The sequence below is a fragment of the Girardinichthys multiradiatus genome, chromosome 4 (assembly GCF_021462225.1).
Source record: "Girardinichthys multiradiatus isolate DD_20200921_A chromosome 4, DD_fGirMul_XY1, whole genome shotgun sequence".
Lineage (NCBI taxonomy): Eukaryota > Metazoa > Chordata > Actinopteri > Cyprinodontiformes > Goodeidae > Girardinichthys > Girardinichthys multiradiatus.
Window position 1 is genome coordinate 33,682,742 of NC_061797.1, and position 13,619 is coordinate 33,696,360.

The window sequence follows — 13,619 nt, forward strand, 5'->3', positions numbered from 1 at the left end:
CAGTAGCATGTCTCTTAATTGGTCTGTTTAAATTGCACTTAGGTATGAGTGTGTTTATGCATGGTTGTTTGTGTGTTGTCCGGTGATCGACTGGTGACCTGAGCAGTTACAGGTAACAAGTATCTGGATTCTTTAAATTGTTGTTTTAATACACAACAAGCAAGACTGTTCACTTTTCTCCTGTCTACCGGTAGAAATCCTATAATTAGTTCAAGAACTATTAGACAAACAAAATACATTTCATACAATCAAGGGTCTGATATAATTTCTGCTCATGCATTGAGATTAAGAAATGTATTAATGAAAACAAAAACACATCTTTAAAGAAACCTTTTTCAGTCCATTAGGATATTTTGTGATTGCCAACTGCTCTAGATACAATACCTCAGGTGCCCTTAAAAATTGGAATCTGTTTAATGATTGCAGGGTCTTCTCTACCAAGTAATATTTTAGCACTCAGTTCTTCTGTAATATATTCAAAAGCACAGCAGCATATCTGCAACACAATTGCTATGACAATGCATTGAGAAATCTAAATAAATTACTGACAGATGAGGACATTCAGAAGATGGTAAAAGCAAATTATTTTGTACACCCTAACACATGAGTAAAGTTAATTGGGTACAAGAATTTACCATGAATGTATCTATGCAACGGTATTCTGGTCCTTTCAATTTAGGACATTTGCTTTGCAACAAGTTTGGCATTGATGTATACCTCAACAATGTACAGTTTGGTTGTTGCTTCACCTATACTCATGTTTACGTCCACGTGCACGTTGTTTCTAATGTACTTGCTTTAGTGGAGTAAATGAGCTACCCTAAACTTTCTTTCTGCTCTCGGTGGAGGAGGACGCTTTTCTCTGTCCCCCCCCATCCCCCCTGCAGAGCGATCAACACTCAGACTGAGATGTTACGTGAGCTGAATCGCAGACTGGATCAAAGGCAGGTTGCGGTTCCTGGACTCAGGGGTGAAATGGGATAAATCTTGGACAAAGTTGTTCGCTCGGATCTGGCGGAAAGGACCAGGAATTTGGCTGTTTGGATTCACCATTGAGAAGCACCAGCGAGACTCTCCAGGCTGACGGAAAATTAAGAGTCAGTCTAACCCAAGTAATTGTTGTTTTTCTGAATCTGGCTCCCCTCCACAGTCTTGATGGCTGGCTATCTTCAACCTCTCCTGGAAGTTATGTAAACATGATGCTCTACTCCCTCCCTTCCCTGAGGACATCTGTGGACCTGCTCAGAACTTTGTGGCCGGTTGATGAACCTTCCATCGTATCATCAACGACAACAACCTCTGTGACAGTGCTTCACAGACTTACTTTGCACACACTCACATGCACACACATATGCTCAAAATAAACATATGCACCCCTTCACACCGCCTTCACCGGATCCCCTGCATGATGTTATTTCGTATATATGTTGCTTCTTTGTGCTGAGTTTTTTTTTTGCAATCTCAAACTGTATCCTGTTAAGGATAAAGTGTGAAATATTATTTTTCTTCCTCTTCTTACCTAATGTGGTCTCTTTTATCATCTACCTAAATGTGTGATTTCATTACTTTTAATAGATTTTCAGATTTCTCAGAAGGAATAACAGTGAAAGCCAAATATTATTAGTATTTGAAAATTTGGACTAAAGCCGTTTTTACACCAATGACCAGAGAATTTTAGATTTGTTAAAAGGATTGTATTACAACTATATCATACCAGTGACAGACAAACATTATTACTATTTAAAAAGTTTAGACTAAAACTGTTTTACCAGTGACCCAGGTTATTTGAATGATGGGACCACAACTGCCTCATAGCAGCAACCTCAAAGATTAATATTATCATTTTTCTTCTAGCACAGGATGAATTCCTTACCACAGAGGACTTAATGAGCTATTAGGATTATTAGTGCCATTTGATTTGTTTTTCTGTGTTTGATTTTCTGTATCATTATAATGTTTTTCCTCATGTATAGCGATTTGAGTGCCTTGTTGCTGAAAATCACTATATAAATAAACTTGACTTGACTAAACAACTTGGGCAACATAGGTGTCTCTACATCAAAAGTGGGTGCTTAAAAAGAAATCCAAGGTTAAATCCATGCCACTGGTTCTCTGATAAAATGGAAGAAGCAGAACAGTCAGTCCTGAAACTAAAGTACTAAAGTACATTACACCATCATATCCAAAATGTGGATTCTTTTGATTCCATTTGTGTTTTTTTGTGTATGTTTGTTAACAAAGGTGCTATGATGCAAGACATATTTCAGAAATACTTTGGTAAAAGTATTACCATATTTATTAGAACTGAGGATAACAACATGATGAGAAAGATGTTGATCGGTATCATTCAGTATCACAGTGAATAGTAAAAGTTTTTAGAACCCTTTAACTTTTTTACCTTTTGTCACATTACAACTATCAAACTTTAATGTATTTACCTGGATTGATGGGATAGACCAACAAAAAATGGAGCATAAGTGTGAAGTAGAAGAAAAAGGTTAAATTTATTTTCCCATATACAAATGGGAAATATGCAAATTGTGGGTAAATGTTGTTTAATGGTATGTTTCAACCAATTTTGTATGTTCAGAAACAAATAGTCATGCAAAATAGTTCAAGTACAGCCAGACTGAGTGCAGAGTGTCTATGAAGAGCAAATTTCCCAACTTACCACAGATTCCCAATATGATTTTAGTCTGGACTTTGACTGGGCCAATCTGTGAAGCTCTGGCTGCATGTTAAGATTTGTAATATTGCTAGAAAATGAACATCTTCCCTATTTGGAAGTCTTTTGTGAATTCTTAACAGTTTTTCTGTTGTGCCACCGTGCATGAAGAATAACAAATTTAATTTTGATCTCCTCTGACCAGAGCATATTCTTCTACATGTTTAGTGTATCCTCTGCATTGCTTTTGACAAACTGCAATCAAGACTTGCAATGGCTGTCTTTTAACAGTGGTTTTATTTTTTGTATTTTTTTAATAAAAACAATAATTGTGGGGTGCATAACTCATTGTTTTCCTTCCTACATTCTCTCAACTAAGCTGATTACCTATATAGTAACTGCAGAGTTACCATGGGTCCCTTGGTCTTCTGTCTGACTAATGAGTTCTTTGCGCAGCTTGTAATTTTAGGTGGACAGCCATGTTGTGGTAGGTCCATTCCCTTTCCATTTTCCTTGAGCTTTCCCTTGGTCTTCATGATGCTTTTTGATAACTAATGTTCTCTAACACACCTCAAAGACCCTCACAAAACACCTGCATTCATATTCAGATGAACTAAACACAGTTGGACCTCATTTGCTAATCAACTTCAGAACGCAATTGGTGAAACTTGATTTTAGTTATGTATACCAGAAGAAAAGGGGCTGAATACATACACATGCCAAACTTTTAAGATTTTTATTTATAAACTATTAATAATATTCTAACCACATCAAGTTACACCATATTTTGTGTTGGTTTATCACATAAAATGCTAATAAAAACAGATTTAGACTTGTAATTGTAACGTGACAAAAATATTTAAGCGGTATGAATAATTTAACAAAGTAACATAACTACTGAGAGATACACAAAGTTTACCACATTGAAACAACTTATTAATGAGAGAAGTTAACCTTAAGTTTTCTGAACTTTGGTACAAGCTATTTGGTTCTGGGGATGGATTTTCCAGCCATAGAAGATAAGGGCCTGTAGGGCCATTCTGAGTGCAATTTCATAGGTACAAACCTATAAAAATATCAGGGAAGGCTTGACACTATCTTAAAAGAAATTTATACATAAAACAAATTAAGATTAACAGGAGAATGAATGAAACAGATTTTTGTTTTACACAGGGAGGTTGTGTGTTTCTCATGTTTCCCTACAAGTGTGTGTGTTAATATGCAACTGTGGTTTTGTGTTGATATGAATACTGGCGTGTTTGTGTACGTGAGCACAAGCCGGTATGAGTATCTGTTGCCAGACAGCTGTCTCCTGGCATTGCCGTTCCCCTGCAGTGTTTGTGTATGGTTGTTGACAGTGTGGATGGTAATGTGTGATAGATCGCACTTCAGGGACACCATAATCACATCAGCCTAACCTAGTCTATCAGCTGGACACAATGGGATACCCTTCACTCCTCCTTTAATCTGCTCCATCTACCTCTTCACAATTATTCTGTTCTTTCCAGCTTTCACCCCTACTAACTTTAACCCTCCATTTTCCTGGTATTTTAAATATTTAGTAGCTAATGTTATTTCTATTTGGAATTTGTTTAAATCTTTCTTATATCTTCTGTTCCTTATCATTTATAATTCAATTAATATTATTTTGCATAATGTAAATATTGCAATGTTTTCTGTTTCTGCAGCTCTCTCTTCGGTTTTTGATCTGCATTTATTTCAGCTCAACTTTACAAATCCTTCTCGCACTTTATCAAAATAAAACAAATTAAGTCTAGATGAAACAGGACAGAGTAATGAGTACAAGTGGCGCCAAGGTTAAATAAACTATCCTGTGTGGCTGGATGCATGTTGTGTGCGACTCTTTGGAAACCAATGAGTTGGGTTGAGGTTGCATAGTTGGCCGCAGCACTCCCCAACTGTGCATAGCACTCGGCAAATGGCCCTTAGCCTTGCTAGCACTCCTAGCTCTATGATCCATCATACCATATGCTCTCAATGGGGAAGCTAACGCTAATGACTGATGAGTGAATGGGAAAGAGGGAGGGTGACAAGAAAATAATCTGGAAGAAGGAAGAAAGACTAAGAGACCAAGCAAAGAGCAGACGCTTTGGAGAACTGATTGATTAAATTGACAAAACAAAAGGTAAAAGAAAAAGATGAAAATGAATTGTAAAAATAAGAAAAAGAAAGGAAGGAAGACAAAGAGGTTGAGAAGGTGGGGAGCATATGTGCTCCTTGGGAGGCCTCTTCAAATGAAGGGTGACCATAAAGACTGCTCATTTGGAAGAAAGAAAAGAGGATATAGTTCAGGAGAAGAAAAGAACAACAAAATGATATTAGCAATCATCTGCAGGGGTCAAAGAACCATAACTTAGTCTTTAAATGTACACTATTACTTAGTAGAAAAACAAGACTGGACATCTATAGTGTTTCATGTACAGTCCATCAAGAGACTAAGTGGGAGAATCTAACAACAGACAAAAAGAAAATCTTGCGAATTTTGTCTAATCATACATTTATTTCACAATAAATAAATTGATGAAACAGATATCGTGTGTGTGCGTGTAATTGTGTTAGTGCATGCGTGAGCCATGGTTGATAGGCTAATGGAATACTATAAGCCTGCCCATATGGGGCCATTGTTTATAGGTGATGAATAGAGTCCACGTGTCTTTATCTGGCATTCAACACAAGGCGAACCCTGCTGAGTGCACCCTGTCGACTCTGAGTGTGTGTGTGACTGTGTTTAATATGTCTATGTGTGTGCGTGAGAGACAAAGAATGAGTGTGTATTTCTCCTGCTGTGGGCTTGGCAGTGCCCTCAATGGTGCCATCCTGAGCGCGTTTCATCATCATCTGCCATGACAAAGATGTCTAATGACACACACATACGTTGACATCGACACATAGACACATGCACAGTCCCATCTGTGCCATGGTAGCCGGGTGCTTTGGGACACTGCGGGAGAGGAGGACAGGGAAACGACCCCACGTTCCTGCACCATGTGTCTACCTCTCAACCCATTCTTATCCTCTCTTCTGTCATTTGTCATCTTCTTCCTAATTCTCTCATCCACCCACTATCATAAACACAAAAGATACCACCAGGGATTTGACCCTGAAAAAACCTCTTTTTTGCTTCAGAGTAACTAGTGTTACACCAAAGGTGTCTTTTGAGCGAAGGACTTAAGCCTGAAGGACTTTACAAGCAAAACTTTGTTTGCCATGAATCTGGCTAGCAGCATATAAGGTGGAAGCCGAACCCATAATGCAAGTTCTGATGCTTCATTATGGCTACACGTGTGGTTTTCTTTGTCACTCGCCTGGTTCATATGTATGTACAGAATCATCACAGCAAACCAAGATGTCATCTACTATCTGGCCTCCACAGCATTGTAACCCATAGCCATCATGCAGTCTCCCATTGCAGCAAAGCTGGCCGCCTGTCATGGAGTAAGGAACCCCCCCACAGCAGCTGTCACCAGACCCCACAGAGACCCGGCCCTGCAAGTGGTCAGGACAGCAGTATTCATCTAGAAAGACAAGGACAGATGAAGGAAAGACTTGAGCAACATTGAGAAGACTAGAAGCAAATCAAGTAGAGGATAATTAATCGGATGTTAGTCCAAACAAAGAAAGTAAAAAAAAACATACTGGTTTTTATGAGAACATAGTATCCTCCACAGCACTGATGATTAGGGTGAGATGGGACAAGTTTGCCATTGCAGCAAACAGGGTTGGATGTTTCATTCCAACTAAAATAATGCTTATCACAGCAATGATGGTGTGGCTTTCTCTTGTGCAGTAGTCCACCGCAGCATATCTGCTTAACAGACAAATGAAAACACACAGGGAAAAAGTTGGTTAAAAAACAATTGATCACTAGAAATGTTTTCTGAAACTACAAATTTATTTCTGAAAATCAAACAACTGCATAGAAAAATCTACATTTTCAAAGCATTTATTCATTAATCAACAACATATGGAAATGAAATACTGCCTGTGGTTCTTTATTAAGGAAATAAACTGCATCATAAATAAAAACTCTAAACTTGTGTTACACATGACAAACATGTTTCTATTAACAAGTAATGCATTTTTACTTTTAAAGCATGTCTGCAACTGTATTACTGTGTATTTTACTTTACTCTGTGGATTTGGAATAATAACGTTTCTAAATGAGTGTGTGTTTAGTTTGTGCTGTACGTCAGAGTTAATTTGTTTCAAAGGAGCAGCCCCTTCTTGCACTGGCAAAAACGTCATACCTGTATGTATGCAAGAAAAGCAAAATAAAACTTTTTTAGTTACTCAGGAATTCCCAGGAAATATTTGTTTAAATAGAAATAACAGCAAATTTTTCATACCTCTGCCCACCATTGGGATGTCAAGAGTTGTTTTTTATGACAGGGAATGATCCAACATGCATAATGGTGAGAACAGTATTGTGTTTCCCCTATCACTATATAGACCCATTGTATGTTTATGTTATCTTTTTGTATTTTTGAGCATGAACACTGCACTCATTGCCAGAAACCAGGAGGTGACTGGAAGATAAGTGCTAAGAAAGAAAAAAGTATTGCATGGTAACAGCGTCGATTAAAAAAAAAATTGATGAACTATTATAAGTTTTCGACCTGAGTAAGTGCTGATGACGCATACTTCGCAAGTGAGCAAACATTTCGTATCTGACATTTCATTACTTTATCTACTACTCGGGAATTTATACGAACGAGACTATGAAAGCAGACGCATCATCAGATTTTGAGGCATCAGAGAACTGAGAAAATGATCTCACTTGTTATCAAATGAGTCTCATGAGCCATGGATGTATCTTACTAGTTTTCAATGTTTTTACTGTTGATGCATTTCATGACAAATGGCAATTTAATAATTGCCATGACCAAGTAATTTGTCAACCTATAGCTTCATCTAGCTTTAGCAATATAAATTATATACAGGTACAGCTATCATTCTAGGAGTGCTGCTCTTGATATACACTTGCTTGATTGTCTCTTTGTGTGAGACCAATAATGTTTGCAAGCAATGCCGTTATAGTAAAAGTGCTGTTGTAAATGGACTGAATTTATATAGTGCTTTTGTAGTTGTATCAACCACTTAAAGTGGTTTACACTAAAGTCACACCCAATTGCACTCAAAAACCTGCACACATTTATACACCGATACGCAGATTGGTAGGCAATTTGGGGTTAAGTGCCTTGCCCAGGGGCACATTAGGGAGCCGGAATTGAACCTACAACCTTCCAATTGCAAGACGACTACAATACCTATTGGAACACAGCCACCCTGTCTTGTCAGATAAAGCTGTAGTAGACATACATTTGTATGTAAATGATAACACATTTGTAACAACAGTGTTTGTCACAGTTACATTTTTTACTCAGACTTTTGTCATTTAGTTTGCAGCTCACCAAGATTTCTATTGCTTGTTATTATTAGTGTTTTGGAGTGTTTCTAATAATAAATAAAAACTACATGACATCTATGAGTAGAAGATAAAAAATATTTACCTGTGTTTCTGGATGAAAGCAGGATGTCCCACACACACTGTGACCGACAGGACACTGCAGGTACAAACATTTAAACCTTAAACCATGGGCACTCTCTGAGGATGGTGCTACCCCTGTTGACCCATCAGTGCATGATCTAAGGGTCCGTCTTAAAACCTCGTAGCCCAGCATGATCCCACTGGGTTTGCCCGGATGGGTCCAATCTAATCTCACCGCTCTGACAGAGGAGAGGTGGAGGGAAGCAAAAACAAAGTGAAAGTGATAGGCAGTAGTAAGTGCCTCCTTCACACTCCATTTTCACAAATGTACACATGCAGCCACACACACTTTAAATCACAAATCCATTCATGCATGGTTAATGCCTGACAAAGTTGAGCTAGAGTGCCAGGGTGTGTGCATTTTTTATACACTTTTCAGTATTGATTTTCTTCCTTTTTAACATTGACATTCTTGGCAGGGAATAGATCTATGTTTTAACACAGACTTACAACCTCCAGAGTATCTTAGGCTAAAAAAAGCCCCTAAACGAACAATCAGAAACAATATTTGCAACACAACCAGTTTTCATTTTACATGTGACGCAGAGCATTCTAAATGCTACAAGTAAATACTTTGATGTTTTTTTTAAGAAAACTTAAAGTTATACTAATATGAAATTCAACCTTTGCTGCTGAGATGGTTTCAATAATATCATATGTTTTTACTATTCAATGGCACAATTGAGATGCATGGGTAAAAATTGCAGTGAAGCCATTTCCACATCTGAATGTAATTACAATTTTTTGATTTGTATTCCTTTTGTAAAGTAAATGTTCAATTACTACTGCTCTGCGCAAGGGCACAAAAATCTTGACTTTGAATGCCAAATGATTTGCATCCTATTATCTTTGGAGTGGTGGCCCAGTGGTCAGAGAGCAGGGCACTTGCATCCCAGAGAGGCCACAAGTGCCCTGGCTCAAATCCTACATCCTGCCACTCTGGGTCCCTGAGCCACACCCTTACAATGCTACCTGGGTGTTGTACATTGGCAGCCCACTGCTCCCTAAGGGATTGGTTAAATACAGGGGACAGTTTTGTTAGAATGTACAAGTGCAATGACAAATAAAGTTTCTTATTATTATTATTTGCTAAAGAAAAGCCGGAGTATTTTGTATTATTGGACCAACAAGAAAACACTTTACACCAATACTCATAATATTTTATCTATCAAAATGTACTCACTAAATATTAATTTGAATTTTCACACATAACCAAAAATATTGCTGAATCATAAAAAACGTAGCGCTTAAATTTAAAAGTAAAAGAGTAATAATACCCAAAGTGCACATCTGTATTACCTGGGACTGATTACTTGTGCATGTGGACTGGGCAGGTCAGTTGGCAGGTCTTCTACAGTGGTTGTTTTGGTAATATTACTGCAAGTACATGCATACACTGTGCACACCTCCACCTGAAGCACACATTATAAAAGATGACATAAAAAGTATTTGGCAGAAATGTTGTGTTTTATATAGCATTTGATTGAATACTTGTATATTGTAGACTGTAAAAGGCAGCAAGTTCCCCAGAAGGTATGAACCAGAGCTGTTGTCTACACTGCCATGAAGACGATCATTAACATAGATGCTGTAACCAGTAACTGCTCCGTTGGTTCGATAAGGAGGGAACCAGAGGACACGTGTCGTGCTGCTATTTACTGGAACCACTTCAGGAGCAGACATCCCTTCTGGCTCTGAAAGAGGCATAAGAGGAACACATAAAAAAGTAATTCATTGAAGAAAAATAACATGTAACAAAATGAAAGGTGACTATCCAAAAATGTTTTTGTAGAATCTGTAGTATCAATAAATCCTCCAGTTCTGATCTAAACTAGCAGATATGCCAATGAGTGAAGGAGGATTTATTGATTCTACAGGGTTAAGCAAAAGTATGAATACCCATTCACCTTTTTTTTTGTCACCGTACAACCACAAACTACAATATACTTTATTGGGATGTGTGATGGAAAAGCACAAAGAAGCCCATACTTGTGAAATGGAAAGAAAATCTTTTCAACATTTAAAAAAAAATAAAAATCTTGAAAGTGAGGCATACATTTGATTTCAGCCTAATTTACTCTGATACTTTCAAATAAAATACAGTGCCACCAACTGCCTTCAGAGGTAATCTAATAAGACCAAATGTGTGTGATTTAATCTCGGTATAAAAACAGTTAAGAACACAGATAATTGTTCAATACATCTCCAAAAAATGGAAGGAGTATGGCACAACTGCAACCTGCCAAGACATGACAGTCCACCTAAACTGACAAGTCAGGCAAAGACAACTCTGGAGCTGTAGAGAGCCACGGCTCAGGAGGAGAACCTGCTGAAAGCACACCTATTAGCTCTGCACTTCACAAATGTGAACTTTATGGAAGAATGGCAAGAGAGCCAAAAAAGTCAAATTTACAGTTTGCCAAAGAATAGGGACACAGTAAACATGTGAAAGAAGATGCTCTTGTCAGATGAGATTGAAGCTCAGCTATTTGGCGTACATGCAGAATGCTATGTTTGGCAGAAAATGAACACTGTACAATGCTCATCTATGGATCTAAATTGGGGCCATAAAGTTTGTTCAAAAGAAAAACATCTGAACATGAAAACTTATTTTGACACACACACACACACACACACACACACATACACACAGGGGTTGGACAATGAAACTGAAACACCTGTCATTTTAGTGTGGGAGGTTTCATGGCTAAATTGGACCAGCCTGGTAGCCAGTCTTCATTGATTGTACATTGCACCAGTAAGAGCAGAGTGTGAAGGTTCAATTAGCAGGGTAAGAGCACAGTTTTGCTCAAAATATTGAAATGCACACAAAATTATGGGTGACATATCAGAGTTCAAAAGAGGACAAATTGTTGGTGTACGTCTTTCTGGCGCATCTGTGACCAAGACAGCAAGTCTTTATGATGTATCAAGAGCAAAACAGTCTTGAAGGAGTTCCCAAAGATGCTTAGCACTTGATGGCCCTTTTGCCTTCACTCTGCGGTCCAGCTCACCCCAAACCATACTGTGAAGGCCAGGTCAGCTGGCGCAGCTACCCATCACTCTCCTTCTTGTTCATATAGCCCTTACACAGCCTGGAGGTGTGTTTGGGGTCATTGTCCTGTTGAAAATGGAATAGTAAGCCGATGCTGTGGTAGCCATGCTGGTTCAGTATGTCTTCAATTTTGAATAAATCCCCAACAGTGTCACCAGCAAAGCACCCCCACACCATCATACCTCCTCCTCCATGCTTCATGGTGGGAACCAAGCATATAGACTCCATCCGTTCACCTCTTCTGCGCCGCACAAAGACACAGTGGTTGGAACCAAAGATCTCAAACTTGGACTCATCAGACCAAAGCACAGATTTCCACTGGTCTAATGTCCATTCCTTGTCTTCTTTAGCCCAAACAAGTCTCTTCTGCTTGTTGCCTGTCCTCAGCAGTGGTTTCCTAGCAGCTATTTTGAGCAATATTTTGAGCAAAACTGTGCTCTTACCCTGCTAATTGAACCTTCACACTCTGCTCTTACTGGTGCAATTTGCTATCAATGAAGACTAGCTACCAGGCTGGTCCAATTTAGACATGAAACCTCACACACTAAAATGACAGGTGTTTCAGTTTCATTGTCCAACCCCTGTATGTGTATATATATATATATATATATATATATATATATATATATATATATATATATATATATATATATATATATATATATATATATATATATATATATATATATACATACATATATATATATATATATATATATATATATGTGTATGTATATATATATATATATATATATATATATATATATATATATATACATATATATATATATATATATATATATATGTGTGTATGTATATATATATATATATATATATATATATATATATATACATATATATATATATATATATATATATGTATATATAAACTGCTATGAATCATATAAATAAAGGTTGTCCTTAACAGGTTGATATGGCATAGTTTAGGGCACAATGATCCAGAAAAATATCAGCGCCCCAGAAACTGTCGCCTCTTGCGTACTTGATGTCGCGCTCGCCCTGCGTCTGTGCGGTTATTAAAAACTAAACATTCACAAAATAATAAATGCTTAAGCCAGCGGTCCCCTGGGGATTTCCTCGGTTGCCCCGTATGCCAGTTTGACCCTGGCTGTGAGTCACTTCACAAAAGACCTTTAAGACCAAATACATTTTAATCAAAAATGTGCCAGGAACCGAAACCTGAGTCCAGTCCATGTGAAAACAAGTCCAGGCTTAATTATGCAAGGATATTCCGAAAATACTGGCTCGTTTCGCATCTGGTTTCATTCTTGCCGCTTACTCTGGCAGTTCTTTTGCTTTATGTTGAGAGCATGGGAAATCTCCAACACGGACTTAAAATGCTGTGCAAATTCACGTAAGCTGCTTCTATCGGTGAAGCATGTTATCTTTCAAAACCAATCACATATATATAGAATATCGATGATGTACTTGTACTCGTACTCGTCATCTTCCGCTTTATCCGGGACCGGGTCGCGGGGGCAGCAGACTCAGCAGAGACGCCCAGACGTCCCTCTCCCCAGACACCTCCTCCAGCTCCTCCAGGGGGAGCCCAAGGCGTTTCCAGGCCAGCCGAGAGACATAGTCCCTCCAGCGTGTCCTGGGTCGTCCCCTGGGCCTCCTCCCGGTGGTACGTGCCTGGAACACCTCCCGAGGAAGGCGTCCAGGAGGCATCCGGTATAGATGCCCGAGCCACCTCAACTGGCTCCTCTCGATGATGTATTACAGATAATTCCAGTTCCCATGGTCCCTGAATGCAACAGCTGGGAATATGTTGTTCAGCCGCGTGTTGAGCTGTCAGTCATGATTCCGCACCCGTGTGATCTGAGGCGCTGCCCTCCATGCCAAAACAGGGCCAGAAGTTTGAAGCCGAAAAAAAAAAATCAGCAAGTTCGAAAAAAAACTTGAATCTGAAAAGTAGTTTTGAACTTTTTTTTCCAGTTTCATATCTGGTTTTTTTTTTCAGTTGCAAATCGTTTTTTCCAGTTTTCACATGTTTTGAGGGGAGGTTCAAAATAATTTTTCAGGTTCAAATGTTTTTCTTTTGAACAAACTTTTATTTTTCAGGTTCAAGTTTTTTTTTTTTTGAACAAACTTTTATTTTTCAGGTTTAAATTGTTTTCATTTGAACAAACTTTTATTTTTCAGGTTCAAATTTGTTGCGTTTGAACAAACTTTATGGCCCCAATTTAGCTCCATACTCATCACACTAAACATACTGCGCCAGTGGGGATACAGGGTGGTGGCAGCATCATGGTGTGGTACGCTTTTATTTATTAGCGAGAGGCAAGAAGGTCAGAGTCAATGGGAAC

The 13,619-nt window shown here is 38.3% G+C and overlaps 1 protein-coding gene across 1 annotated transcript in view; it reads right to left on the reverse strand.

Moving 5' to 3' along the window:
- The window catches only part of ush2a (Usher syndrome 2A (autosomal recessive, mild)), a 360,158-nt gene that overhangs the window by 116,902 nt on the left and 229,637 nt on the right, over positions 1 to 13,619 (reverse strand). Inside the window, exons 59-63 of the mRNA XM_047364117.1 lie at positions 9,726 to 9,928; positions 9,534 to 9,646; positions 8,197 to 8,413; positions 6,323 to 6,491; positions 5,992 to 6,201 (exon numbers count right to left, since the gene is read on the reverse strand). Coding sequence (XP_047220073.1) covers positions 5,992 to 6,201; positions 6,323 to 6,491; positions 8,197 to 8,413; positions 9,534 to 9,646; positions 9,726 to 9,928 — 912 coding nt within the window. The remainder of the gene's footprint in view (positions 1 to 5,991; positions 6,202 to 6,322; positions 6,492 to 8,196; positions 8,414 to 9,533; positions 9,647 to 9,725; positions 9,929 to 13,619) is intronic.